The 27,313-nt window shown below is 42.7% G+C and overlaps 2 protein-coding genes across 5 annotated transcripts in view; one reads left to right on the forward strand and one right to left on the reverse strand.

The window, feature by feature from the left end:
* Positions 1–16,041, forward strand: LOC111271259 (uncharacterized). Its single transcript, XM_086972844.1, has 15 exons — positions 1–84; positions 4,536–5,382; positions 5,543–5,681; positions 5,909–6,051; positions 6,529–6,859; positions 7,109–7,283; positions 7,542–8,114; positions 8,500–8,780; positions 9,282–9,548; positions 10,090–10,510; positions 10,856–12,603; positions 13,123–13,335; positions 14,140–14,523; positions 14,827–15,155; positions 15,364–16,041. The coding sequence occupies exons 1-15, from the start codon at positions 1–3 to the stop codon at positions 15,633–15,635; spliced, it is 6,207 nt and encodes a 2,068-aa protein (XP_086828970.1). The 3' UTR covers positions 15,636–16,041.
* The window catches only part of magu (SPARC related modular calcium binding-like protein magu), a 16,666-nt gene continuing 5,167 nt past the window's right edge, over positions 15,815–27,313 (reverse strand). Inside the window, exons 3-11 of one of the 4 annotated variants that reach the window (XR_002686771.2) lie at positions 26,674–26,868; positions 26,115–26,423; positions 25,760–25,891; positions 24,219–24,383; positions 23,680–23,848; positions 22,678–22,949; positions 21,967–22,121; positions 21,464–21,560; positions 15,815–16,326 (exon numbers count right to left, since the gene is read on the reverse strand). Coding sequence is in view for 2 of the 4 variants with exons in the window: in XM_022851936.2 (XP_022707671.1) it covers positions 22,063–22,121; positions 22,678–22,949; positions 23,680–23,848; positions 24,219–24,383; positions 25,760–25,891; positions 26,115–26,423; positions 26,674–26,868 (1,301 nt within the window). In the remaining 2 variants the exon portion in view is untranslated. Of the gene's footprint in view, positions 16,327–18,935; positions 19,519–21,463; positions 21,561–21,814; positions 22,122–22,677; positions 22,950–23,679; positions 23,849–24,218; positions 24,384–25,759; positions 25,892–26,114; positions 26,424–26,673; positions 26,869–27,313 lie in introns of those variants that run through there. The other 3 variants (XR_002686773.2, XM_022851938.2, XM_022851936.2) reach the window with 3 other exon arrangements.

Below are 27,313 nucleotides of genomic sequence, written 5' to 3' on the forward strand. Positions count from 1 at the left end.
ATGTCGCTGAAGCCTATATCGGACTCGTCATGTTCTGGTCGGGGAGTCACGGCCACAACATCGGGACTTGCCAACATGCCGCCAGTAACTACTTTTATTTTCATTGTTGTTAACAGCGTGGCTGTATATCGAAGTGCTTATTCGACTTCCAGTGATAGTCATGGGGAGTGGTGATCGCAGTAGCAGAGTGTACCTTCGGCAGCGTTTGAAAACGACCCCGACTCGCGCGAAGTGTACGCGACGCGACCACTTTCAGGATTCCCTTGACAATACCAGCAAACAGAGGGAAGGAGGCGGCAGCGTCGCCGGCGAGCGTCTGATCCCTATTATGCCTTAGAACGTGAACGTACGCACCCTACCAACGGCTGGAGTTTTGGTACCAAGCATCTTCGTCCCTTTCTCTTCGTCTATTAGCCTGCTTGCGCCAAATGATATGCAATAATCTATGCAGCCGATTCGATTGTATAAGTTAGGAACTGTATACGAATTGTTTGCATCGAAACTGCACTATGAACCAGGCGAATGTAATCTGCAACTACTTCCTGAATATTCCATTTTAAGGACCAATTAATAGCCAGACTTTCTTCGACCAAATTTTCGAGGGTAGTTAAGAAAGTCTACTCGTCATATTGTGTGACTCGTGCGCGCTGACCGCTTGGGTACATTCCTCATTGCGAGATCTACCGAGTTGGGTCATGCATAAGTACTCACTGCTAGGATTGACGTTTTTTTATGTACTATTCTGGCTTATGCCTGCTATATTTTTCTAGAAATTTGCAATGCGATAGATAGACCTGAAAAGTAGAGAGAAGCCCAAAATATAGAAGGATCCTCTCGGAGAGTGGTTTATCACCCGCAACAGTGAATCTACATAATCAGTCTACTTCTTAAAACAAGCATTTGAAATGATTATTATCATCATCGATTGTTGTCGTCTGCGACGTAAAATCCAACAAAAACTAACACAGCATTGAGACTGCTAACTTCGTACGTTCATCACAATGACCCTTATTCGCAGGGTCCGAATGGTGGAAAATAATTTAGATTTGCTTGTTCATTTAGCCCCCCTCCGATGACACGCTACTCAGACAGACTTTCTCAGATACACAACACATCCAACCACATTTCCCTAATACATGAATATCTCAATACACTCATACTCAAGGATACCCTTCCCGTTGCCTTCCCGCGAGAGGAAGCACCGACTTCGCTGTGACGTCAATGCAACGTGTGCTGACGTCAGAGCGCCTCTGGATAGGGCTGTGCGATTCGAACGCCTCTGTTCGGCCGGATGGTCAGGATACAGCTGCTCACGATTAGGAGTTGAATACAAAAATTCTCAGGCTGAAGCGAAAGGGAAAGCTTTGCCTGTACAATAGTAGAGAAGAAGCTTACCTCCTCTGCTACGTTACGTGTGCTAAAAACCTCTCTTTGTAAACATCGTAAATCCGTGCCCAGTCAACCGCATCACTCTTTCTCAAACAACGTTCGGCAACCGTTGAATGAAGAGCGTACTCCATGTACGGGCAGAATGGTGCCGGAATAAGGCGGGCCTCATGCGATCTACGCCATCGTGGTTTGCACGATTTCTGCGTGGCCGCCCGCACCTCCGAAATCCTATCATGTCGATGGCATTCTTAAAACTGGTACTCGGTCACAGCCATCATTAAACAGTGGCATTAATTATAGAAATATATATATTAGTATATACACTCATTGAGGCAGGACAGCCAACGTAGCATAACAACCTAACCTATACCTTTCGACGTCATTGACTACCCCCTGTTTGCGAGAAGACGGCGTTTTGCCTGTGGTTTCGTTTCTTGACAAAAGCACATAGGACATGATACCCTCTATAGCGTTCGAATCTACTGCGTTAAGTTAGATTGCAGTTCGGTAAATAATAATAGTTACTGGTGGTGGAACACGATTATAGCAATGGGACAACGGGCCGGATGCAAGCGACCCGGCAACGACTTATGTTGATATAGATTGGCTTGGTAGCAATAATATGCAATCTAGCCCGGTCAATGAGAATGCCCATATTGCTGGTTCGCTTATTCCCAAAGGGACGCTAGTCACTATACATTTCCGTTTTCTGAACCGCTATGCACTGTGGTCGCCCGTGACCAGCCACGATATGGTACCGTATGATATACTACTTATAGTATGAATCGTGAAGATACTTTGTTGACGTAATGGCTTTCACAAAATGGAGTTTAATCGATCTTTTTTAAATCGTCGCTGAGTCGCGCTATGCTCGAACTTATGCACTAATATACAGCGCGAGATAACTCTTAATGAGAGATAACAAAATATATAAGCTAATTATCTGTGCGACCTATCTGAGCTACCGCCTACGATCTATTTGGTAATAACAATCTTTTTTGCGGTCAATACTATTGTATTGCAATATTATTAAATCCTAAATTATCCTAAAGTAATGCTTATTTTCACGAAAACGTTTAGAATCACAAATCGTTTGTTACGGTTATACCGATGGATAGGTTGAACACATCATGTTTAGTAAAAGTAGAAACACATCGTGGTAAGGCGGCAGGCAGAACTAAACACATATAGTCATGCTTTTACATGGCTTAACATAATTAGCAATATTGGCTGCAGGGCTGAACGCTTCACCTCATAATGTCGGTGACGGTATTACGATACACGTAGACCTACACATTGTGTAGATGTCATGGATATGTTGAAAGAAATTTAAATGAACACGTGGGAAGAAGAGAATATAGAGATTAGTGCTATGTCCGCCAGAAGCTCGTCCCGTTCTTGAGGCGGTCTTGCGGCAAATCAGAGTAGAATGGTAAGGGCCTCAGCACTATAACGCCTGATTTCTTGTTACGGCAAAAGCCGCCCAAAACGTCTGACAGATAAAGCGAACGATTCGCAAAGAAAAATGCCCATTCCCTATGCTACCTACAGCATTACCCTACTCATCATTGAGTAAGGGGGTTGATAGAGAATTGCTACGGATTGTAAAGTTCGAATAATAATTAATGGTTTTGTATACCTGGCAAAGATATGACTTATTTATTTTTTAAACTAAACAAACTAAGACATTTAGTTTTAGATTCAAACCCTTTGAACTTGTATTGCATCCTAACTTTCAAACGGATAAAAAACGCGCACGTGGTTTAAATACCTACAGAACAGCTGCGGCAATCTTTATTAATGAGAATAAGAGAATAGAGGAAGTCATTGAAGGTCGTATATCCCGTTCGGCATAAGCGTATTTGAATTGAAACTATAATATTTTGTGAAAAATTACTTCACCTAAATTTTCGCTAAGCCTATGAAGTAACCCGAGTCTTCTGTCCGACTTCGATACTCTCGCCGTACGTTACGTGTGGAATAGAAACGTCTTTTAGTTTGTGAAGAACTCATATTTTTAACGTTTCCGAAAGACTGACTATAACCATGGACGTGCGATATTTTAGAAAGATACCTTCATTTGAAATTAACCCAGAGTAGAATCTTCGCTTCACAAAAAATAATGGCTTATAGTGACACGCAACCGTCTTGCTTAAACAAGTAAGAATTTGAATAGCCAGAGCAAGATATTGCGAACATTATAGTCCTTATATAGGTCGTGTCTACATTCAACTTAATGACTCCCGCGAGTTCGTGCTTTCCACATGTAGAACTACAAACTTATCCACATAATGATATAGACAGCGGCGAAGCAGGTAGTAGTAGCTTTTATCATGTATTTTCATGCATCTAACGTAAACCGACAGTTGGGGAGCCAGCAGGTACATTCCAATACGACGTACGGAGCTGCTTGCTACGTAAAAACTGTTGTTAGTATACGCTGTGGTGACCTCTACAAAAACATCATATAATTTGCTCGATCACTGCGTTACGCCTGCGATTGACAAGATTGATCGAAGCATTTATATATGGTGTACACTGCTACGAAATCTTAACCATCGAAGCCAGCTTCAACGGATGAACACGCCTTCTCAATGATTGTGCTGAAATCCATCTTACCGTTGTGTTTCACAATCTTAATAGGACTTATATGTCGGACTATAAAAGCGAGAAAGTCCTCGCTGTGCTACCGTTTAACTTCTCCGTCCACTACAGTTTGCGGCTAAACTAGAATCTTGATACGAGCATCCTGTTTCGGGCCACTATTAGCTATGTTAAATGTACGACATTTAAATATTTATTATATGTTGTGTATATATATATTTTCGCAATAGCTTTGTATTAGTATTTATATAGATCACCTGTACGACCTGTCATTAGCATATTCTGAAGTTGATGTACCACTTAGAATTAGGTTGACTCCAATGTGAAAATTTAGAAATGTTGTTTTTGCATAAGTAACTTAGGATAACTTAGAGCAATTGACCCGATTTTCCCGCACTAATTATCTGAATATATAGCAGTTATTTTTGCACACGTCATCTATATGTGCTTCTGTTTATAATATTCCTGTAACTTTACTCGCTCATAGACTCCCTTTTGTTTTCTCTTTTAACTGACTTTTTTTTATTTAACCCGTTATATAGGTGGTGGTGTTTGCGGTGAAATGGTTATCATGGTGGAACGGAAAGGTGCCTGAGCCCGTAGGGGCAAAGAGGGGGCCGGAGCAGACGGGCCCCGAGGCCACGATGCCGGAGGGCCCGGAGCTTTGCAGCGGTGGCGGAGCCGGCGGCGGCGGCGGGAGCGCCGGTAACGGGAATGGCAGCGTTGATGGGGATCTTCGCGCTCGGTGCGTCGCGCTTGAGAAAGCTTACGTACACGAAGTTTACCGTCAGCTGTCTGCTAATAATAACAACATCTCCCAGACGGCTGGCCCCGGCGCTGGTACGATCACTGCGTCAGCACCTGCGCCTAAACTTCTTGCCAATGTGACGGCGTTCCTCAGCGAGCTGGAGCCGACGAGTGTTGTCGCTGACGTCGGCTGCGGACCGGGCAGATACCTATCGTGTAGGCCCGACCTGGCCGTCATCGGCGTCGACGCCTGCTGGGGTATGGCGGAGCAGTGCCGTCAGCGAGCAAGGATGGGCTCGCACGACGCTTTATGCGCCGATAACCTTCGTTTGCCTCTGCGAGATGAAACATTTGACGCCGTACTGTCCGTTGCAGTTGTCCACCATTTTGCGTCGAAGGAGCGACGGATCGAGGCACTTCGTGAGCTCGCTCGAATTACCCGCATTGGTGGCCGGGTATTGATCACCGTCTGGGCGATGGATAGTTGGCAATCGCAGTCGGATGCCGTGGGTCGCCGTTTTGAGTCGCAAGACATTCTCGTGCCTTATCGACAGCCCTCCATCTGTCCTGCGTGCCATCACAACAGTTCACAGCAACACAGTAATAACTACGTCCAAACCGCCCTACTCAATAATCTAGCTGGTGGGTAATATGCTATATTAATTAATTCTAAGGTGTAGAATATAGGGTAGCGCAGAGGTCTTTTAACAGTTGAAAAAAATCACTATATATATAAATGAGGATTCTAAATTGTCGTCAGTATGTCATTGATGATACGACACTGAACCTTTCCTATTCATAGGCTCCGCGTACAGTGCAAATGGTAGCTCTACCAGATTGCAGAAGCAGTTACGGAGATCGTGCGCGGTCAGTTATAGCACGGCCACCTCCGAAGACGACTGCCAATCTGAGCGAGATTGCAGCTTCTTCAATAGGCCGAGGTATGATGGTCAAAGCAGGTAAAAGTTGAGACCACAACCACTTACCAAAAATCTATGTTGCGTAAAATTTGTCGATCAATAGCAGTAAAACATAAATTACTAATCATACTAGGACTATTGCAGGCCAAATTTTGTTAATTTCTGTATGGTTTCCACTGAATCGCTGTAACAGTTTTTGCCCTGATCCTTTCTGCTCGTTGACTGTGCTGGCATGTTCCCTTACATAGACTACGCCGGTGGGTGTTCACGCGTGGCCGAAGCCTTGAGGACAGCTGCAGCTCTGATCAATCCAGTCCCTCCGATACGTGTTACACATTCGTTCGCAGGGCAGTACAGCGCCTGTCCTCGGCGTCATCTAGCGAAAGCCGCCGTAGTTACTTTCATAAGGTGTGTCGTCGACCCTGGCTAACGGATTCGACCGATTCCGGCACGGGTATCAACGTCTCACTTTCGTCTGCCGAGCGTATGAGCGAAAGTCCAGATCTTTTTGAGGGTATGGAGCGCAGAAAAAACAGACTAAGGAAAGAGAACTAAAGCAAAATTTCATAAATTGAATACCACTATACTTTGGTTAACTTCTAGATTTTCTAGTAACCTGTTAGATTAACAAAATCGAAGGTTATAGATTACACTGATTCGTGTACGAGCCCCATTCGAAGGGGCAAACCCCAAGTTCTAGAAACGCTCGATTAAAAACTGTGAACTTCACTTCTTTGCAAATGACGCATGTGATTTCTTCAATATGTGGCCATTCTTGTTATTGTTGATACATCTTCAGAGGAAGCCCACTCGGAGCGGCACGATGTATCTAAAAGTGAAAGCTTCGATTCGGACGACCTCTGCGAAGATGACGGTTTTATCGAGCTGCGCAACCTTGACCCAGAATCGCCGGAAGAAGAGTATACTAGGGGTAAGGACCCCAAAGACCGGATATCTCCGTTGCCGCCTACCGGTGGTCTAAAGCATCGTTCGCGCTCGTTGGGTGATATGTTTAGTATGATTCCGTCACTATTAGTGAGGTCTCGCCGTCGACGTTCAGCACGAAACGTCGACTTGCAGAAGCGAGCATCCACAGTTAGTGATCCACGTGAGTACCTGTTGCGCTCCAAAGACAAGACGTTTGTTTCTCGGTCGTCCTCAACCACATCGGAAGGATTCATGCGCTTCGATTACTTTAGGTAAAAAAGATTCCACCCGTAAGAGTTCGATTCGATCCCTTAAATCTCTTATCGAATTCGACATTGCTCATCTACAGTGGGATAACCAAGCACCTGACGCAAGGCAGAAATATATTATCTAGTAGCGTGAAAAGTGTTTTATTTACTCTAGTACTTGGCGATTTTATTGTAGTTGTATTTATGGTTCGATATTATTGCATACAGCGTTATAAATATCGCTCAAATTATATGATGCCCACTGTTGTTCAGGTTTATGAAAGGACTCAGTCCGGAGAGTAGCATAAACGGCAATAGCAGCCCTACGCCGATCGTCGAAGAGAGACTGGAAGCGACTGAGGAAAGTGAGCCATTGCTCCGAGTGTCAGATGAAGAAAGCCTTAATGCCGTCAGCCCTCCACCCCTCTGGTGGATGCTCGATATGCAGGTAGGCGTACACAGTAAAACGAGCAGAATGCTCGAATTAACCAGCTGTTATATGTGAGTTTTTCATCGCATATAATGTATTTGCCAGAGGCATAACTTTCTATCTAAATAATTTGGGTTAAGCACGATCAATGCGCGCGTGAAGGCACACTAACTTCTGTTCATCTCAAATAACAATATATTAGTATTTTTCATCATTAGTCATTTTATTCTTAGCTCACAGAATTTTCGTTTCTGCCTGCCATGTCCAATATTGCAGGAGCCTATGCCAGCAGTCGAGATAGGGTTCCCAGCGACATCCGCTGCTTCTGATGTGAGTCAAAGCTTTACAACACTCGAAAATCCTATCAGCCAAACTGCCGAAGCTGCCCGCGCCGGCCCTAATTCAGCGATCGCGAAAGTAGCTATTGGAGCGCACCATCCGTTAGGCGTTAGTGGCATAGTGGAGCCTGCTAGCACAGCTGTCACCATGGTGTCAGCAGCCGCAAGTGGCGGCAATGTTGGTATCAGTAGTAACGCTGGCAGCGGGGCTTCTTTTGGTGGCGTCACCGGCCGACGTTCGGGGGAGCGGGGAAAAGGTCAACGCCAGTACGCACATGAGAGTTGCACGGGCCCCGCGCCGACTAAATTACTCGCCTCGAAACATCAGGTGCAGCATTGCCAGGAACAACTCCAAAAGCAGCAGCAACTAGCCTTAGCGGTGGACCCAGCAACAGAAGCAGCGACACTAGTAGTCCACTCGATACAGACAACATCACCGCCTATCAGAGGCGTGACACAGGCCCAAGTGAATCAGCCGCATATAGATCTAGCTAGTCGCCGTAGATTGAAGGTAGGTACAGGATCTCGTTTGACAAACATCGTCTTATTTCGTGGTAGAAAAATATTTTTAGTAACTTCCCTTTGCAAACACACTTGTTTGTCTTTCTGGCAGTCCACTAGTCTCCTTCTGCCACCAATCGCGACACGGACAATTATGGTTACTCCTACACGTAATGTACCATCTTATAATAGCACAGCCACAAGCATAGGCCGTGTGAAGTGCTGATAATGAATAGTACAAATTAGGTCCTTTCGCCTTGTTACTTCTCACGTCATTCTGGCATCGATTACTATTGACGAAAATTCTAATGTATGTTGGTGTACACATCCAACACAAATCAAAGTCATTTCCATGTGGTAATTATTTCGCTATGGTCGCTTGCACTACCCTTCAGTTTCAAGGAACCCGGCTTCAGGAAAAAGCCCTTCGAAACCGGTTCACCAAGAAAAGTTCGTTCGATAAGCTGCTTCGAAGACGCAGCATAGCCAGAAGTTATTTCTCAATGCCTAATCTTAACGTATTTTCGGCGGCGTTCAACGAGCGTTCGCCGGCGAGTCATCTTCGTGTTTTGTTGAAGAGACCGCCAGCGCCAGACCTTTCAGAGCTGGAACTCAAGCTCGGTATCATCGACGAACACGGCAACCTAAAAAACCCATTGCGACCAGCCGAACACGGGTTAGTATGGGTGTCGTGTTGTGAAACTTGTTCGATAGATGAGAGCTTCTCGTTCATTTGTTGGTGCCTTATAGGTCGACCTGTTGCCTACCTGTTGTTTTAGCATAGTTGAACGATTCATAATATTTTAAAATATGTTTCTATCCTTACCAAACGTAAACAATTTGGTAACAATCTGTCTACATCTTTTCTCATGCTGCAATTTTCCGGGTTAACTATTTATGGTCGAAGTCTGCTGTGATAGCCCGTGGCCCCACAGAGTGGTACAAATACAAAACTTTTAACTAGATTTTAACTTAAATTTTACTTTACTGTAGAACAGTGAACTTTTTTCGGCGTCTCCTTCGTTATATATATATATATATATATATATATATATATATAATACGTAGGAAATTAAGACACGTAATATATCGCCATTTATACTACGCATCTCTTGCTCGAGGCACCGTACTAGCGAATTCAATTTACTAATATATTACATCCGTGTTTGTCTTGTAGGGGGTCGATTTCATCGCACGTCCCACCATGGCTTCCAACTAAACAAGGTCAGAGCATCGAAGTAGGGGCCGGCGTGGGAGCTTGCGTCGCCGGTGGATCAATTGGCGGGATGTACGGAGGTGCATTTGGTTTACCATTCAGTGCACTACCTTGTCTGCGGTCCGCGCTTAACCGCCGGTATTCTCTTTCAACTGTCCAGGGGAATTCTATTAGCTTTGTGCCAGGGATTCCATCGAGAAGTTGGGTGTCCAAGGCAAGACACGACAGGTAAGTTGGGTAGTGTTTTTTTCCTATGGGGGATTAATCATTATTACGCTGTGTCGCATAGCAGAAAATGAAAAACAACCTAACTTATATGGGGAAAGTGTACGCGTTCACTACACCCGGATACTCGTAAATACGATAAAATTACCCTTTTACGTCTGGTACTGCCGTTAAACATTACCTCAAACTTAAAGAAAGGATTATAACAATGAGTTTTAGTTACTTGTACATTTATTGGGTGTACGATTTTACTTCGGTAAATTTTGCATCATTGTTTTTTCGTATTTGATATGCATCAGCCGAATAGAAGTCTCTATGTATCTGTTAAGCTATACCGACTTACAGTATTCAAGTTTCACAAATGACCATCGATGTTACTGTGGGTAATTCTGCTCTCTACGGACAGTTAGGGTAAAAGTCAGGCAAGCTGAGATCTACAGACAGGAAAAGTTAACGTACATCAATATTGGCTTCATTCAGAGTACGTATGTAATCTGTCTCGAATAGACAGAGGCTAACGTTCTTATATGTGACTTGACTTTAGTCTTAAAAGCGATACAAGCGTCGAATCGGAATCGGACTCCGTTGTATCGGTGATCTACCGTTCGAAGGCTTCGGGAGGTAGTGGGGGTGGCAACAGTGGTGGGGGCGGTCTCAGCGACAACAGTATTGACAGTGAAGAGAGCATTGTATCGGTCATTCACCGATCGACCGAAGATACGCCGCGCGCCGGATCTGCCAATGGAAACCACGGCAGCAACAGCAATCGAAGCTGGCAGGCCTCACCGCTAACCATCTCGCAGACGGGCAGCCATGAGGGATCGTTTAGCTCGCCGGAGTATTCGCCAACCCTAAAGAGCGCTCCACCTAAAACTGAGAAGGTGTCCTGCAAATTGTGGGAGACTTGTTTGACTGAAGTTGACGATGAGCACGCATCCGACGCACGTAGTGTTTCACCTCAACCGGTAGGAAAAATACCATGTTACCGATAGACTGTGTCATATGCAATTATGCATGTTTTTTTAATATACGTCCATTGTAGTATAAATAGCAAGACATCTCATGACATTTAAGCGAACGTTCGAAAAATATACAAGCAAACTTTATTTCATATTATCGCTCTGTGTTTTTATCTTTGCTTAGTCATTAGTGCTGCACATTGTGAAATTCGTGCTCAGTTGTTGGAGACGGTTACCTTTATGATGGAAACGTTAGCTGAATGTAAACCGATAATAACGACTCGAACACTGTCTGTATATCTATATGTATACACACTTAATTATTTAATATATAATTAATTGTTTTTACAGCCAAGCGTATCGGCCTCTGCTCTGCCTTCAACATCAGAGCCCACCAACGAAAGCACCAGCATTGATCAAGACAGGCAAGGCGACGTTGACAGTGAAAACATCGACAGACAAACTGAAGATATCGAAGAGATGAGTCCAGATACGGCTGAGATGCTTATGGAACTAGAACGAGAGAAAGAGAACTCCCCGTTACTGACGCCGTCTTCATCATCGGATGATGCACCCTATATGTCTGACGAGGAGGTGCAGTGCGAGGATATACCCGAGAGCTTTGAACTAGAGAGCACCGAAGCATTGACAGCCATCAACGCACCGATCGACCTCAGTCGGCTTCAGCCTCCTTCATCCAGGCGGATGTGCTCACCGGTAGATCCTCTTGAACTGGAGGATGACGTACTGGAGTCGATTCCCGAGGAAGACGAATCATGCAGTCCTATAAAGTCTCCACGAAGTAAACAAGAAGACGGTACCCACTTCCCGATGCCGGCACCTGAACATTATCAGAGTCATAATCATCAACAACTGCTACTGCCGCAAAAGTCACAGCCCATTAGATCCAATCGCGTGGTGACTTCGGCGGCTGATACTGACCCGATTTCTACAACAGTCGCCACCACTACACTAGAAACTGTAATTGCAACGCCTGCGGCAGCCTCTTTGTCCCAGCGGATACTGGCCTCGTCTAATATTCTGTTAAGGTCGACGCCGATGCTACATGTGATGTCGATAGACGCAACTGTCACAACTGCTTCTGTACCAGCTGAGAAGGCATGTAAATCATACAGAAGAGGCCACTCGGGGTCGAATCGAAGCTCCGGCTTGGCGCAGCCAGCTGAACTTCGGCATCATTTGCAATTACTAGCTACCTCAACCAGCAGTGCTATCCCCGGCGGAGATTGTGATGATAGAATTACGGCTGCTCGTCCACAGGAGAAGTCACCGATAAACAAAAGCAGCACATTAGCGGCGAGTCGGAACCTAAAAAAGGTGCTGGCTGACACAGAAAAGGCAGTAGTAACTTTGCATTCAAACGTACCTGAGCAGAAGTCGAGTGCCAATAGTTCTTCTACCACTACTAGTTCTTGTGTGGATGTGTGCGGCATGACGGTGGGGTCCACAGGAGGCAGTGGTCCAATAAACAGCAGCAGCAGCAGCAACAGTTCTGGAAGCTCTCCGTTGAAGCCGTTCTGTGGTCTGCCAAGTCGCTTTCAGCAGGGCGATAGCAACCGCCGTGCCAGTGACGTAGGCCCTCAAAGTAAATGCCCTAAAGAAAGGGCCCAATTTTCTCCCCAATACTCGTTACCTGAACAGAAAAAGTTTCAAAAGGAATTAACGGCCTCGTGCGAACAGCTATTTAGGCGACGGCTTTCCCCGCAGAGACAGCAGGAGATCCGCAGCGACCCCCTGAACGAGCTGCTTCGTGGCTCAACCAAGTCGGTCGCGGGGAAGCCGACTCTACCGGAGCCAGCATTAGTCGGCTTGCAACAACAGCCACTGCCTCAGCAATGGGACGATCCTCGTAGTCGTGGTGGGAGTATCTCGGTGTCACCAGAGCCCCTTGGCCTCTCGGTTTCTCGCCGGCGCACACCCGAGCTGCGAACGTCCCCACTTGAGATGCTGGCTCAAGAGCTTCGGTCGAGTTCCGATGACCTATACCGAAGAGCTGCCGCCTCCACCGATCACAGCCAGCTGGCCATTGACATTAGTCAACTGGTCGTCGATCCGTCGAATCCGGCGCTTCTGGAACGGTAAATTGCTATGCAAAGCGAGCGATTAAGAAAAATTATTCGGAATTGTCTACTGTAACAATCTAAATAGAAAGAGTGTAGCTAATTCCGCATTGTGCTCTGAAATTGCTCATGCATTAGTCCGAAGTATAGGTGTGATTCGCAAAGTATTTTTGTTCGTTGTAAACTAAATGGTATATTAGAAGGTATGAGGCACTTCAGGCCGAGGGTTAGCCAAGGACCAAACACGTAGATTACGCATAATACTTATAAAATATACATGATCTCGCTTTTTGCTTGTAATTTCTTAGTTACCTTGAATAACACGATAATGCAATTAGTGACATGACGGAAATTGGTTTTCCTGTATTTCTCAGGTAAGGTAGACGTCATTCTGTAGGCGCCGCTTCACAGCAAAGTCTTCTTGAAACAAGTCTCTCTCAGAACGTCACTGTATTTCCTCGGCTCTAATGAAACCATATATGGTTGCGCATGATTGCTAAAAACTACTAACAAAATCATGTGTATGTCTTCTTATAGACGTAGTTCCCTTCGAACGTCGCCTGATCCTCGCTTCGAAGATGCGACGGAGGACGCCGTAAAGAGCGTACAACATGGTGACAAATGCAACTATTGGGAAAGATGGCTGCCCGAGGCGCTCTCGCGTATCTACGCCGGGACAACCAAACACGACTGTGATGAAGTCTGCGATCAACTAAGCGAGCTACCTGAAGTCATTCCACAGACTACACGGTGAGTTAAGCGGTAACTCCCGCCTTGTAGAACTCGAAGTTTTATCGTTTCCAATACAGCTTAGCTTCCTGCCGTCTCAGTTTTTACGACATACATTCAAGTGGAAAACATTCTACAAAACAACGAAACGAATAGCCTGTTAAGCAACTGTGCATAGAGTGGGGTTTTTATTAAATTAGCTTCGCTAAATTATTTCGTTTCTTCGATGAAGGTGACAAATGAGCTTCAACAACTACCATCTCAGTTGTTTCTCAGTCAAATAGTTTTGTATTAACAGATAGACTATACAGCGTGAAGTACGCGAATTATGAAAACTCTTAAGACGATTAAGTTTAAAGTTAAGACGATGCCTGTTGTCTTACGTAGAAGCAGGTAGATTGCACGTTTTTCCATAAAATGTAGTCATCATAGCTCCGATGCAACAAGAGCTGTCATTCAAACATCGCAAGCTTGTTCTCTGTGGATCAATTAAGCCGACAAAAAAAATTAAGCAGAAAACCGATCTTGGTGATGCAAAATAATAATTGCACTATGTTAGTACAAGCAAGTTTTTATCGAACCTCTTATATAGCAAGGAATTCGAAGCTCAATGGGAGGCACTCGTAAAACATGTTCACTCTATCGTATGTCATACCCGATACGGAAGTTGCGAGTTTCCGCGTGACTTTAAGCGCCGCTTAGATATTGAAGAAGTTAGACTCCTAAGCAATATATTCGGGTTCGCCAGGATCCGCTGTGCGGAAAAGCTTCAGCTTAGGCTAGATTAGATCAATAAGTTAAAATCTTCATTATAATAATTACCAGGCATATCGGAGGCAGAATTTCCGCAGAAGGTGGTATTCTGTACTCGGATCGAAACTCGCCCATCGACATCTGCATAGATCAAGAACACTTGTTCCTCACCGGATGTCCCCAAGCGACACCGCCCACATCACCTGAGCAATTCTCCGACGCGGACGAGTCCACTGCGTCAACAACTGATCAGGAAATTTCAGATCTCAGCTCAAGTCTTGAACGCCTGCGCGTATCAAATGGACTACAACCTGAAATCACCTCTGCACAACACCCTAATCTCAACATAGTAATCGAGGATTTCTCTGATCAGGGCGGATCGGACGCCGAAATCTCTGAAGCATGCTCATCCAATGCAGCCAATAGCAATGTAAATCAACTCTACGTGCAGGAGAGGTACGTATGGACTGATCATCATAGCAAAGAACAGAGGAGATAATCTTGAATCTTTCTATCTAGATTGTTTACTAAGAATGCTATATGACACAGTCATATTTTCCATTTGTTTTTATATTCCGTATGCAGGAAACATTCACACTAATTTATACCGTTGCCCCATAGTAGTAGAGACCGTACCCCGGAGAAAGGTTAACCAAATACGTCGTGAATAATTTGAAACTGTTGTGTAGGTATTTTCTAGTGGTCAGTAGTTTCGCGGGTATAAACTATAGCTCGAAGTATCATTTGTGGCATTTATAGACAAGGAGGATCGAGCTCGCTGTCGGATCACTCGGACCGATCTTCAGCGAGCATACAAACCGTCTTCAAGTTAGATACTCCGTCAAAGGAAGCGTCGCCTGGAATGTCCCTGGATCTGCCCAGCGGCGAAATGGACGTGGTGATGAACCCGCTTCCCGGTGGAGACGACGCCGACGCACAGCAAGAAAAACTCAGCCTCACATCTAGCTCAAGTGAAGATTCGAGCGATGAGAATTTTGGAGATAGCTGCTGTGCCACTATGACAGGACATTCAGCAGAAACTTACCATCGGTACGGGTTTGCTAGTTCTAATTTGCACACTCAGATTAGATATACTATCTATTACTGATATATTATTATTATTATATAAAAATAAACGAATTCTCACAAATCATATGCAACAAAATACCTATAAGGTTGAAAGGAATGATCCGGCGGCTAAGTTATCGCCTGAATAAAATTACATCAGGAATAACTTGCATAACCAGTCGCATGCTTTGTAAATAAAATATAGTAAGAATAGGCACTCATTGATAGGGTTTTTACAGCACATTTATCAAACAATATCTGATAGATACATTTCGTCCCCATTCGTTCTCTTCGGTCGTTCGGGAATGGCCCTGGCGTTGTTCCGATTCAACTGTTTGCCGATTTATCATCACTGTTATAGTTACTACCACGTGTTCAGACAAGGTGAGCTGGACTCCCTCATCGAAAAGTACGTGCATAGTCTACACATCTTGAGGTCTTATTACGACCATAGTAACTGGTGTATCGTCGCTGAACGTGTGCAGGTTTGGACCATCTAGCAACGAAGGTAAATAGCGAAATGGTCGATGAAACCCTGTACGTGATACAGCAAGTAAATGTATATACAGACGAAGCGAAGTAAAACGGTCAATACCAGTAGAGGAAAGAAGTACTACTGAGCTATCTAACGATACTATATTCATTCATACCTAAAGGCCGCCATATCAAGGACAAGCGATGGATCAATGACGCTTTATTATTCATTATTATTCTTCCTGCTTTTTTATTATTAGACACGGTTAGGTAAGAGCATGTGGCAAAGTACGCTGCATCTTTCGAAAGCGATCAAAAAGGACACATATTATTAAATAGCTATGTATGTGTACTTGAAGAAGTGACATTGCGCCAGCGATAGTTGTGTTCTCCGATATATTTCCTTATATTACGTAGTAAGGAACAAGGAAACAGACGCTACAGAATACGCGCTTGACATGGCCAGTACTCCTCCACGATCTGGATTTGCATAGTGATTAAAAGCGCAATATATTTTAAATCATCGAAGATAAGTAATTTAACAAAACTATATCCAAGGCAGAAAGATCTCTGCAAGAGAAAACAAGCATTCGGACTAACGCTAGCTTCAGACACCTTTGTAGTGACCTCGCAAAAACACTATTTCATATCGTAAAATACCGAGCTACCATTAAGTGATTTCACGTTGGTCTTAACTTCTGCCGATGCTTCTTGTACCTGTAATGAACAAAGATACTTTGTACTGTTTAAAATGTACTTCGTTTATCACATGGATGAATTTTGTTTCGTACTGCAAGTAAGATACATACATTGTATCAATCCTAACCGTTTGCCAACCTTGACTCATGAATTCTGCGTTATTTGTAAATATATTGCGGATCGAAAATTATTACTGTTACTTCTATTAGGTCGTGTCAAGTTTTCCACTCTGCTAAGGTATCCATGTTGCCCTGTCAAAAACACGAAGTCGTTACGTGTTTTTTAATTATTTCGTGTTTTTTCATAAGTGGCAGTGAGCTATAGGGACTGTAGAATATGTGCGAACCACGAGGATACGGTAGAGATAAGAGTAATTATACATATATATATATATCTGTAGGAGATTTTGCAACGCAGAAGGAGTCTATCTATTCAGATTTACTGATGTTCATTCGTCCATTGATATTACATTAAGTCGCACAGATCTACGGCCACGTATCGTCATGCTAACAAGAACACGTTTCACTCATGCATATTTATGTACAATTCCTTGATGAACACTCTTGTCTGCCTAAACCGCCGGTTTAGCTTCAAATAATGAAAATCACACGAAAAGCTGTGAATCTCGTTTTACTAAAGCTTTTACGGTGGTAACGGCACGCCGGCTATGTGTTTTACCGCTCGCGGACCTTGTGAATGGTAACAATTCGTATAAATGCGAGGCCTCAGACAGACTAAGCGTGTTATTATCATTAATTAGTTTCTTGCGTGGTATACATAAGTAACAAAAAGCCCACCTGGGCTGCGCGTGCTCATACCTAAGTCTACTCCCTACCTTACTTACGGCCCATCCGCTAAGAACTCATAGGCAATTACTTGAGCAGTTCTATACATCTATCATATAATAACCGCAAAATTAGCGAACGCTAAGAATTCTACACAAATTTAGAAGCACCGTGGCCGGCATTTTCACGCAAACGAATTATCTATAATTGACTCGTCTTCAAGGAATATCTATTTACCTATATATTATCTCGAATGAACTAGCCAGTTACCTTTGAGGCAATAACACGCCTACAATATGAAACACACTTTCTATATATAGATAACAAGAATGAAAACAGATCCAATGAAAGTCAAATTTGATTTCTGTTCTTATAAGCTGGCTTAATTAAAAAGCCCACAGGAAGCTAACAGTACAGAAAATCAGTGTACAGTAGAAGATCCTTCGGCAGTGAAACAACTACTGCATTACGCAGTGCGTTATTTGAACAGACAGACTTCAAAAAGCCGTCATGACTAATCTAACGGCCGGCTAAACAAATTTTGTGCTCCAACTACGACTCAGTCCCGACCGGCCTAGGAAGGTAGCGCACTGCGGCAGCTACCCCAGCAGCCGTGGGGAAAGGCGCCTGTGAGGACACCATACTCAGTTAAACGGACTCACTGTATCTACGGCTATTAGAGTGCATGTGCTTAAGTCTAGTAATACATCTAAATACGGACATAGACACTGTATTTAATGGTGAGTCATCTAAAATTGTTATAGAGCTAATGGAGAAAAGGAAATATATGTCTATATATTGTAGTTCTACTTTGTCGCTTAATAGAAAGCAGTGCTGACATAGATGTCGTGAGTGGGTAGACTAAGTTCGGATAAGTAGCGAAATGACGACGGGCACTTCGCGTCGTTTTTAGACTATGTACCGGAGCTTCTTCGATGGCTAGGAGCTTCAACTAGGCGCACAGAAGTGCGAGCAGAAATACATTTGAAATACATATAACTAAATACACTAGTATATCGAACACTATATACAGAACGGGCGATATAATGTCGAAAATGACAATTAGTTACGAAATCGGTGTGTGTAAGCAATTTCATCTACTATCATTGGTGTTATTACATGGCGAGGAAAACATCGGATGATCTCAGTGACAGCATGTATCGAAAACGTAAAGTACTTTTTGGGACCAGATAGCTTGTTGAGTAGGGTAGAGCATATCATGAAAAATTATAGCAGTTATCTTCACAACGAAGAAAAACGGTAGCACCTGTATCGCAAGATTCGGAGATTCATGATTTGCGAACATACGAACTCGATTCCTTCACTTAGGAACACACATACGCGCCCACACATAGAGCATATAAGCTACAGAGCAAAAACACCCGTAGCAAATAGATATAAAAAAAAAAAAAAAAAACTCGCATTAGGATATATGTACGTACCGGCCTGCAATAGAGACGATGCGAACTATAGCAGAAATTCGTGAATAAGAAATATGGCGTCTTCCTGGTATAGTTACACCCACCTACCTAAACAATGCGTGTCACATAGTACGGTGCAAGGAAGTAACAGTAACGGAATACATTGCCCCTGTTTTACTTTATCGTGGTTGCTCGCTCTGTTCCAATGACGAAGTCACAATCCAGAGGTCATACACTTCAACGAGAATGTCCGACGAAAAAGAAAGAATACTGTCGGAAAGCGCATGTAATCACTGTTTTCATTATGTCTAATGACGAAGTACAGGGAAAATTTCATTAAATAGTAATTGTTATAACTGCATGTGGCTGAACGATTAGATGTTGTATTATTACAGGACCCGTACTCGTTGACGCCCACAAATGCGTCAAATTTTTATTGATTGTTGCTATAGCTAGTAGTAGTAGAACAGTTACTATTATTATTTGTGTTTGAGCGAGTTTAATATGGTTGACAGTATGAACGCCATAGGTTGACTGCTTGTCTGTTGCTTGATGAAGGGTTTGAATCACTATTTGAAATATATATTATGTTTGTTGGACTGTAGAATTCAACTGTTTAACTTAGAGGTATTGGAGAATGATGGAAATTGTTGCACACACACACACTGAAAGCAACAATCATCTCAAAGGAAAAATGTGATGGAGGAGAAAAACTTCACCGATAGCAACAATAACATATAGAACATTTTATGAGAATGCATAATATTTATGCTTGAATATTTTTAAGATCATAACCTAACATTTTTATCGTAAATGTAATAATGTGTGAGTCTCATTATTATGATTTTTGTGACGAGCAATGCACGCGGTAATGTAAACTCGAGCTACCATTTATTAAGCTATGGTTCTCAACATCACTGATGCTGAGTAGATGCTTTTTTTTTTTCACTGGGGCATGCTGCAAAGAGCCTCGTGCTGTCTGAGAACCTTCGATACCGTGTACCCTAGATAATAGCAGGTAACAAAAAACCATCGACGACAGTAAAAATCCATTATTCGGTAACAACGCCGATAACAACAGCTGTTCTCACGACAAGCCATGACCATACTATACATATATGACTGACAACAACAGTGCGGCAATATACTGACTTCAATGATAATCATAACACTATGTGGTCGTGGCCTGATCAGCAAATATCCAAACGATATATATGTATATACATATGTATAAGGTATGTTTATGTGTGGATGTATATAAAAGATATGTATGATCGGCGAATGAACGCGGCCATTAGCTCGAATAAGGGCCCTTTTCGTAATAGTAGGTCTAGATTTTTGCAGCCAGAAGCAACAGTTCTAGGTAGCCAAAATTAGATAGAACAAAATAGCAGCGACGTTTGACCATGCCAGTGCTAGCCTAAATTAACAGACATAAACATCGACCGGCAGAAACATACAGCCACGAATGCATCGCGCTAACAAATATACAAAACATTGACGAATTGTATGAGACGAATGATAACCGAAGCCTGACGCCCAACAACAAACGTGAGATACAAAAAAAAATTGGAGTAGGTGTTCACGATACAGTAAATTAGAGAAAACGTTTTACAGGAATCTTGAGTATGATTATAAAAACTGCAGTAGCCGTCGAAAAGTGGCTAGATAATATCCATATACCAAAAAATTCCAGTTATGATTGAGCAGTTACTGCATAATGGGAGAAATAACAACCAGTAGTTTGTACGACTTGCTTATATATATATACATATATATAGAAATTATCATTATCAAATGTCTACAAAGATAACGTATTTGTAAATTTATAATCATAACAATATGATTTTTAAAAAGACGAGATTTTAATAAATAAGGACCCAGATATGTAGATCACCAGAACCGTGGCTTCAACCACCCATAAACAGAGATGTATACGCGGTATTGATAATGGCTATACATTAGTGCAGCTGATAAAACAACCATGATATGTTTTATCACTACCCCGTTTAGTTAGTACAGTTAGCACAAATGTAAAGGACATATCTGCTCGTTGATGAATATTAAAGATCTTGACATACTTGGCCTTTGCCCGATATCCTCTTGTTCTAGCTACCCAATGGACGTTCTCTATTAGTGTCTCTATCATTTACCAGTCAGCTGCCGGCACTCGCTGCGATAGTATAGCAATATCGTGATTGGGCCCCTGTCATGGTAAATTGTTTTAACTCGCCAGGTAAGCTAAAATCAGCGCCTGCGTCAATCATCAGTGAGCTTTCCATGGACTCTTGTTTGTCATGGATCGAAAGCTCTCAAGTCTACCCTCGATATACAGGAAAAGCTGTCGAGAAAGAATATGGTGCGAATATACTGTTATGCTCGGGTTACCAAAACCGATTTGGATGGCAACAGCTGTTTTATCGTCAACAAGCGTCATTTGGCAGTAGTTAGTAGTTTCGTAAAACGGGCGCCTACTCTAGGTTATTGTATAGCACAGGTAATATCCCTGCCTACGACGACGACGACGACGACATCGCGTAATCATACCCGTCGCAAACAGTCATTTCAACGATTCGTAAAGAACAGATGCTATTTCTATTGGCGGGTGTGCCGTTAGTCGTCTATAGATTGAGGTTTTAGGTGAATCTTCTAAAGCTGGGATACATATAATAGAAGATAATGACAATTGTTTATTCATCAGAAGGGCCACTATACACTGTTTTTTTTTTTGATTCCCTGTATACGTTCGTTCTCTGGGTGTACAGGTTAGAAAGAATGAGCTGTTATTATTTAATGATTAAAACGATATTGCTGTTTCGTTAATGTTTATCCTAAGTGTACTGCCATTTTGTTAAGTTGCAACACTCGTCGAAATAATAATATATATAGTATGGTAATAACGATAGCGCAGTAAATAAATTGCGAAATTAAATATACATATATACAGACCTTTGGAATTATTATCACGATTAGTGGTTGTACGATTGTTGATGTTTTATGAGCGACTGATGAAGTGACAACTGATGTCCGAGACTACGGCGTACACCTTGAAAACATGGAGACAAAAGAGCAGATAAGTGCTATAAGTGTAGCATAGCTCGGATGTTTTTTCGACATTTCCAATAGAACAGTTGAGTGTGAGCTGTTTGTTCATTAACGAACGAAAGCAAACAGTAAAATAACGCTAACCATTTTGACGACAGCCACACCTACAAAAAAATCTCTACCGCGCTGTCAATTTAGAGAGATCCCTTTACCAATGAGATGATACATCGAGGTGAAATGAAAACGGACTAGTAGTTAATAGAACAACGTGTATTTATTCGTATAGTCGTTCATAGATTGGATTGATTTGTTTTGAGTTTCACTCTCTAGCAACGCCTGTTTGCATCTGCACGCAAGAAATAGGCTAGCATAAAAGTTTCGTAGCCGAGCAATTTCTTTATAATTACAAGGGCTTCGTGAATGTGCTGTGATGGTGATGCTGAGCGAGACGATAGGTGTCCTTTTAATCCAATCCTTGAAGCCGTTCGTAGTGTGAGGCCTTGTTAACTCTTGAGTATGTGGTCGAATGGATTAGGTCCCTTACGGCCCGTTGACGGATGTTCTAAAACGTGAAAGCATCTTTTTTATCATTACAGCTCTCCTAGTAAACAATCCCATCCTACTATAGCGGGAAACGTTTAACTCCCTTAAAAGCCACCAACTGATATTTAGAGATCATCTAAAATAATAAAACACAACGTTCTAAAATGTAATTCAAGTGCCAGTGGACGTTTCCCAGCTTACTGTTATATTTCGACAAATTTTTCGCATCGCATAGTCGTGGTAGCAAGTTGCGCAAACGCACCAGATCTGTACTCCTACAAGTTCTACACCTAATTCCCCGTTAACGATCAGTAGGTTTTGCTAATTCGGACAATAGCTTTCGCCTGATTTGAATTCATAACGCCAAAACACCTCCGTGGAATCGCATCGCGGAATATTGCTCCGTCTATTCGGTTCACGTGCGTTGTACTTAGACCAAATCTCGCGGGCTACAATAGCTTTGTGGAAGAATCGTTCGATGCAACTGGTTTCAACCTGGACTTTTTCAAGCTCTAGATAAACATTCAACTTGGACAAGCTCTATAATCTTATCGACATTTTGGGAACTACAGTACCTTGAAGTAGATTAAGGCCTATGCACTCGCTCCATTCTCTTTTCGAAACTGTTTTGTCTTCGTCTTCGTCGCAGAATTTAGCAGCGTTCCTCCAGCATCGGCGAACCTGTCGTTTCCGCGCTATACCTAATGCTTGCACGCCGGCTCCTGCCTTCCACTGCCTTCGAAATGCCCGCCATTCGTCACGCTCAAGACGGGCGCTCCGGTTCAAATCTAACGTGGCGAACTTCCATGATGTTGTGTCATTACGCACCGTAGACAAGGATGTTTTCCTGACGTGCGCCAAAAGAATGGGTCACAGAACTATGCGTTACAACAAACGTAACATTTAAGAACCAACCTTCTCCGGCAAATTGCTAGCAAGGTCACCTAGGTTATACGGGCATATAATCACTTAATGTCGGTTTAATACCAAACAGGGAACGAACACAGATATGAATGTCCCTTTCCAAGAGAACATTCCAATTTTGATTTTTTTTAATACTATACCACGAAATTCTATGTCGGCTCGTATTTTTCTTCACTACATTTAAGCGTCTAATATCGGCTCACCACGTAGTTGTATTTGACCAACGCTAATACTAGCGCTTACTTATGGGACGGCGTGATCTTCGTGACTAATACGCATTTTTTAGAATGTGTAACCATGAACATGCGCCCGTCACTGGCCTAAATTTCAGCGTTGAAAAATGGTTCTCACCTCTTCAGGTGGTTACCACGTTGTTTTATATACTTGTCAAAGAAACCTCGGGTAAGTCTAACAGAGGTTAACTCGGGTAAGTCTTCTAATTAAGGCAAATCCTTGATACGATACCGAAAAAGATCCTGAGGCGATAAAAGCATGGCTACTTGTGCACTCCTTATTTTTAAAACAGTTATTACTATCCATTGGGGCCGCACAAGCGTTAAGAGGTTTCACCTCATCGAATCAGTGCAATATACATTTGGAAATAATAACGGTAATTATATTTGATATATGGGATAGATTTTTCTCATACTCACACAAGAGCTTCATCGAGGGTCATATTTATGTGACTGTTTTTCTCTATATGAAAAATCGATATGAGATACTTTGCAAACAGTTTTTTTTTCTTCACCGGACAACCCTTAAGTATCCGAGCTTTCGTTTTGGCGCTCGTACAGTCTACCATGCTGCCTTTGCGGGGAGTACCTGAAATATTTTTGCAAATGTTAATGTGCACTGAGCTAGTTCTCTAAACACTACCAGGAACTAAGGTCTAAATTAGAATTAAATAAATACAATAAGGCCACTGCTGTATGATGAGGCCTGTGGACTGTCCGCTATAAACTTCCAGATTCGTGTCATGTTTGAACAAATCTATACCTAAATACTATAGGTGAATATTAGTTGTGAGACTATTCGAAACTTGAGCAATACACATTTGTTCTTGATCTTTATAGAGTGCGTTTAACAAAATTACGTACTGCACTTGTGAACGTTTTCAAGCTGTGATCATACTAAAAGTTTCAGTACGTAGCTCATGCTTTCAATTTGTTTTTTACCATTTCTAATGGTTTACCTTGAATAGGTTTGCCTGTTTTTGTAGCAACACACCAACAAGCCCCTGCATGACATTGTACTTCACGATACGATCCATCAGGATTGCATACCGGTACATAAGTGTCTCCATGCCGTCGACGCTCAAGTGCCGTGTCACGAGCAGTCGCGCAGTCATCCGCCTCTACTGGAAACACACAACCATAACCCACATAACAATGAAAATATTAATGGCATCATTAAGCAATTCATCTTCTCATTTTTTTTTTACGTGTGAATAGCATTGACTGAACCGTAGTATTTTTAAGGGACCTCTTATGCATAGCGAACACAGAAAACCAAGCAACGCCTTCTAACTGAGGTAGGTGTCAACTGAATTGTGAACTATAATACGAATTTACATAAAAATGGTACCCGTTTGGTTTTTGGTGGAGCATAAATCTACAAAGATATGTAGATATTACACCAAAAACAAATTAAACAATATCAAATATTTTGACCAACGTAAAGTTCGATTCCTTCGTGAAAAAAGTTCATTATTTCAAAGTCATTTTATACCCGCTTTCAAGGTTTGATAGGATGCACAGGTTTCGACCGCATAGAACCATATCGAGTTCTAGAGGAATGTCAAGCATCATATGGTTTTGTCCCTATTCTTTTTTCTTCGTGTTCCGTTATGTGCTGTTTTGTCAGCTCAGAAATTGTCTCTTAAATGGACGTGCCGTCGACTCCGGCTGCAGACTGTAACGAGTATGGTTGCTCAGTCCTTATCCCGCTGTGGATTCAAACGGCGCAGATACATCGAAGAGGATGAAGAAGAAGACTGGCCGTGGCGGACGGCTGCAATCCCTTAAGAGGCGGACAGAACACAGATACGGAAACAATATTGCCGAACGGGTTCAAAGTCAACAATGAACATAGGAATGACTATGACCGCCTATGGCAAATACATCCTTTCAACAATCGGTGCATGAACAAACAGCAAGGCGATGCATTCAAAGCATCCTGGCAACGTCCGACTGCTATACAGCCTTACTTAATAGCGATTGCTTTATTGGCCCTATAAAGTGAACAGCGGCTCGGTCTCGAATGGTAAGAGGCTTGATACGACGAGTACTTTTAGTAGCTGGTCTAGTTCTTTTTTACCGAATTTTCGTAGCGGAAAACTGCTTCCAACTGCATCTGTTAGTCAGCTTTCGTCCACTAATGATTCCTACTATAGATAACATCAGATATCAATTATTCAGTAAGATACATAAGTGTATTTGCGTATATTTGTATTTGTTTAAGTGAGCTAATGGGTAAAGATAATATCACAAAATATGATATACTAAGCGTGTGCATTGCACAACGAAGTTTGCAGTTTGTTCTTAGCCGAAAGATCCAAGCAGAACTTCAAGAAAAGGACGTACCCCTTTTAGTTTTCAGGAAAAAACAATCTACACAAACAATACTTTCTTAGGTGGATGCTGTGCTGTCCTGTGTATTGAGAAAAACTGTTAAGTGAACTTGTTTCAATAACTATTCATATTTAGGCAGATCGCAAATGGCAAACGTACGTACATGGCGCGTCATCATTTGAGTGGCTGCTGGCACTGATGGGATCCGTCAGCTCGGAGGCCTCCTCGAGTTCGTCGGGGTTTGGCAGGGATAAAGAACTCGTGATATCGTCATCCGAGGCTCCTTCAGGCTCATCTGTTCTCACCGTTCAATTTCATCCGATCGACCGCCGTGAAAAGGTTGAAGCAAAAATGCGCGTATCGAGCCGTTTCAGTCCAATGAAAACAAACATTTCTCTAGATGACAAAAATATATTCATAGCAGACCGTAAACCAGGCAAGATATGATACGATAACCACATAGTATACAATTTACACGCGACTAAAGGAATACATCGCATTCAATATTAACTACCAACCACCTTCTTCGCCAACACCCAGTGAGTTCATCCATTCCTGAGCTGTAATGATCTCGTTATTGTCACGATCGCTATATTTGATGAAGTTTCTCGCACAGGGACGGGGCTCGACAAGCCGTTTCACAAGCCTTTTGAGATCTCGGTATTCCCGGTCTTCAAGCATCAGATCCGAATCACGGTCAAGCTGGCGAAATTTCCATTCAGCGGCTCGTGCGTACGTCACGTTATTGGACTGCGTAAGACGAGCCTCCCTTGCGAATTTTTCGAGAATGTTGGCGTTGAACAGTTCTCGATCGCTGGGCGTACAGGCTGAAAAGAGCACATGTTTGGTTAAAATATACTGCCTCATAAAGACATCGACTGGGTCGTTCGTAATTTGTTAAAATACTACGGTAGGACTAGCCATATAATGCTTATAATAATAATATTCTACTGGGCACGTCGTATTGACCTGTTCGTAGCGTGTCTGCCGCATTTCCTGAAATCGAACCTGAAGCTCTCAGTGCTTAATTGAGTTAGATACGAAAGGCAGCTTTCTTTTAGCAAGTTTAATACGCACCGAATCGTTTGCAGTTGGGTCTCTTGTTAGCGGCGGTGGTCGATCCGGGTACAATTTTCCCATGCGAATCAACGCACCAACAATGGCCTGATGAGTGGCATTGTACCGGCGAGAATTCTCCATCAGCAGTGCATGCTGGCATAAAAACGTCTTTTTGAAAACTGGCCTGCGTTTGCTGAGCCCAGCAGCGCCTTTCTAAAAAAAAGCAGTTGTTATCCACTAAGTTCAAGACAAGTTTACTCTTATTCAACTCAGGCCCTTCTGGAAAGCAAACATGTTCGTATCCTCGCGAAAAGTACCTACAGCAGGGAAATTCACGTAAAATAAAAATCGTATAACTATTTCATGATATCGTATTGCAAATAATTAATAGTCCAAAGCGTTATAATCAGTTCCTTTCACAAAATGTTGATTCACCGGTTATCAACCCGTTTATACGTGACTGCAGTAAAGCAGGATGTTGCTCAGATCGCGTATATGTACTCATTTCAGCCTGGACACGTGTTTCTACTTAAATCCATAGCCACATCTGATTAAGAACGAAGTGGTGGTGGTGGTGTTTTGGCACCTGTCAAAATAATGGTATAGTATGGGATTGTTTTTGTTCTGCAGGAAGTATTTTAAGACACTGCCACCGCTC

This window comes from Varroa jacobsoni, unplaced genomic scaffold (genome assembly GCF_002532875.2).
Source record: "Varroa jacobsoni isolate VJ856 unplaced genomic scaffold, vjacob_1.0 contig00456, whole genome shotgun sequence".
Classification (NCBI taxonomy): Eukaryota; Metazoa; Arthropoda; class Arachnida; order Mesostigmata; family Varroidae; genus Varroa; species Varroa jacobsoni.

Coding starts and splice junctions, on each gene's coding strand:
- LOC111271259 (XM_086972844.1), top strand. CDS start 1: ATGTCGCTGAAGCCTATATCGGACTCGTCATGTTCTGGTCGGGGAGTC. Junction 5,682..5,908: donor AGCTTCTTCAATAGGCCGAG/GTATGATGGTCA, acceptor TCCCTTACATAG/ACTACGCCGGTGGGTGTTCA. Junction 6,860..7,108: donor ATGCGCTTCGATTACTTTAG/GTAAAAAAGATT, acceptor ACTGTTGTTCAG/GTTTATGAAAGGACTCAGTC.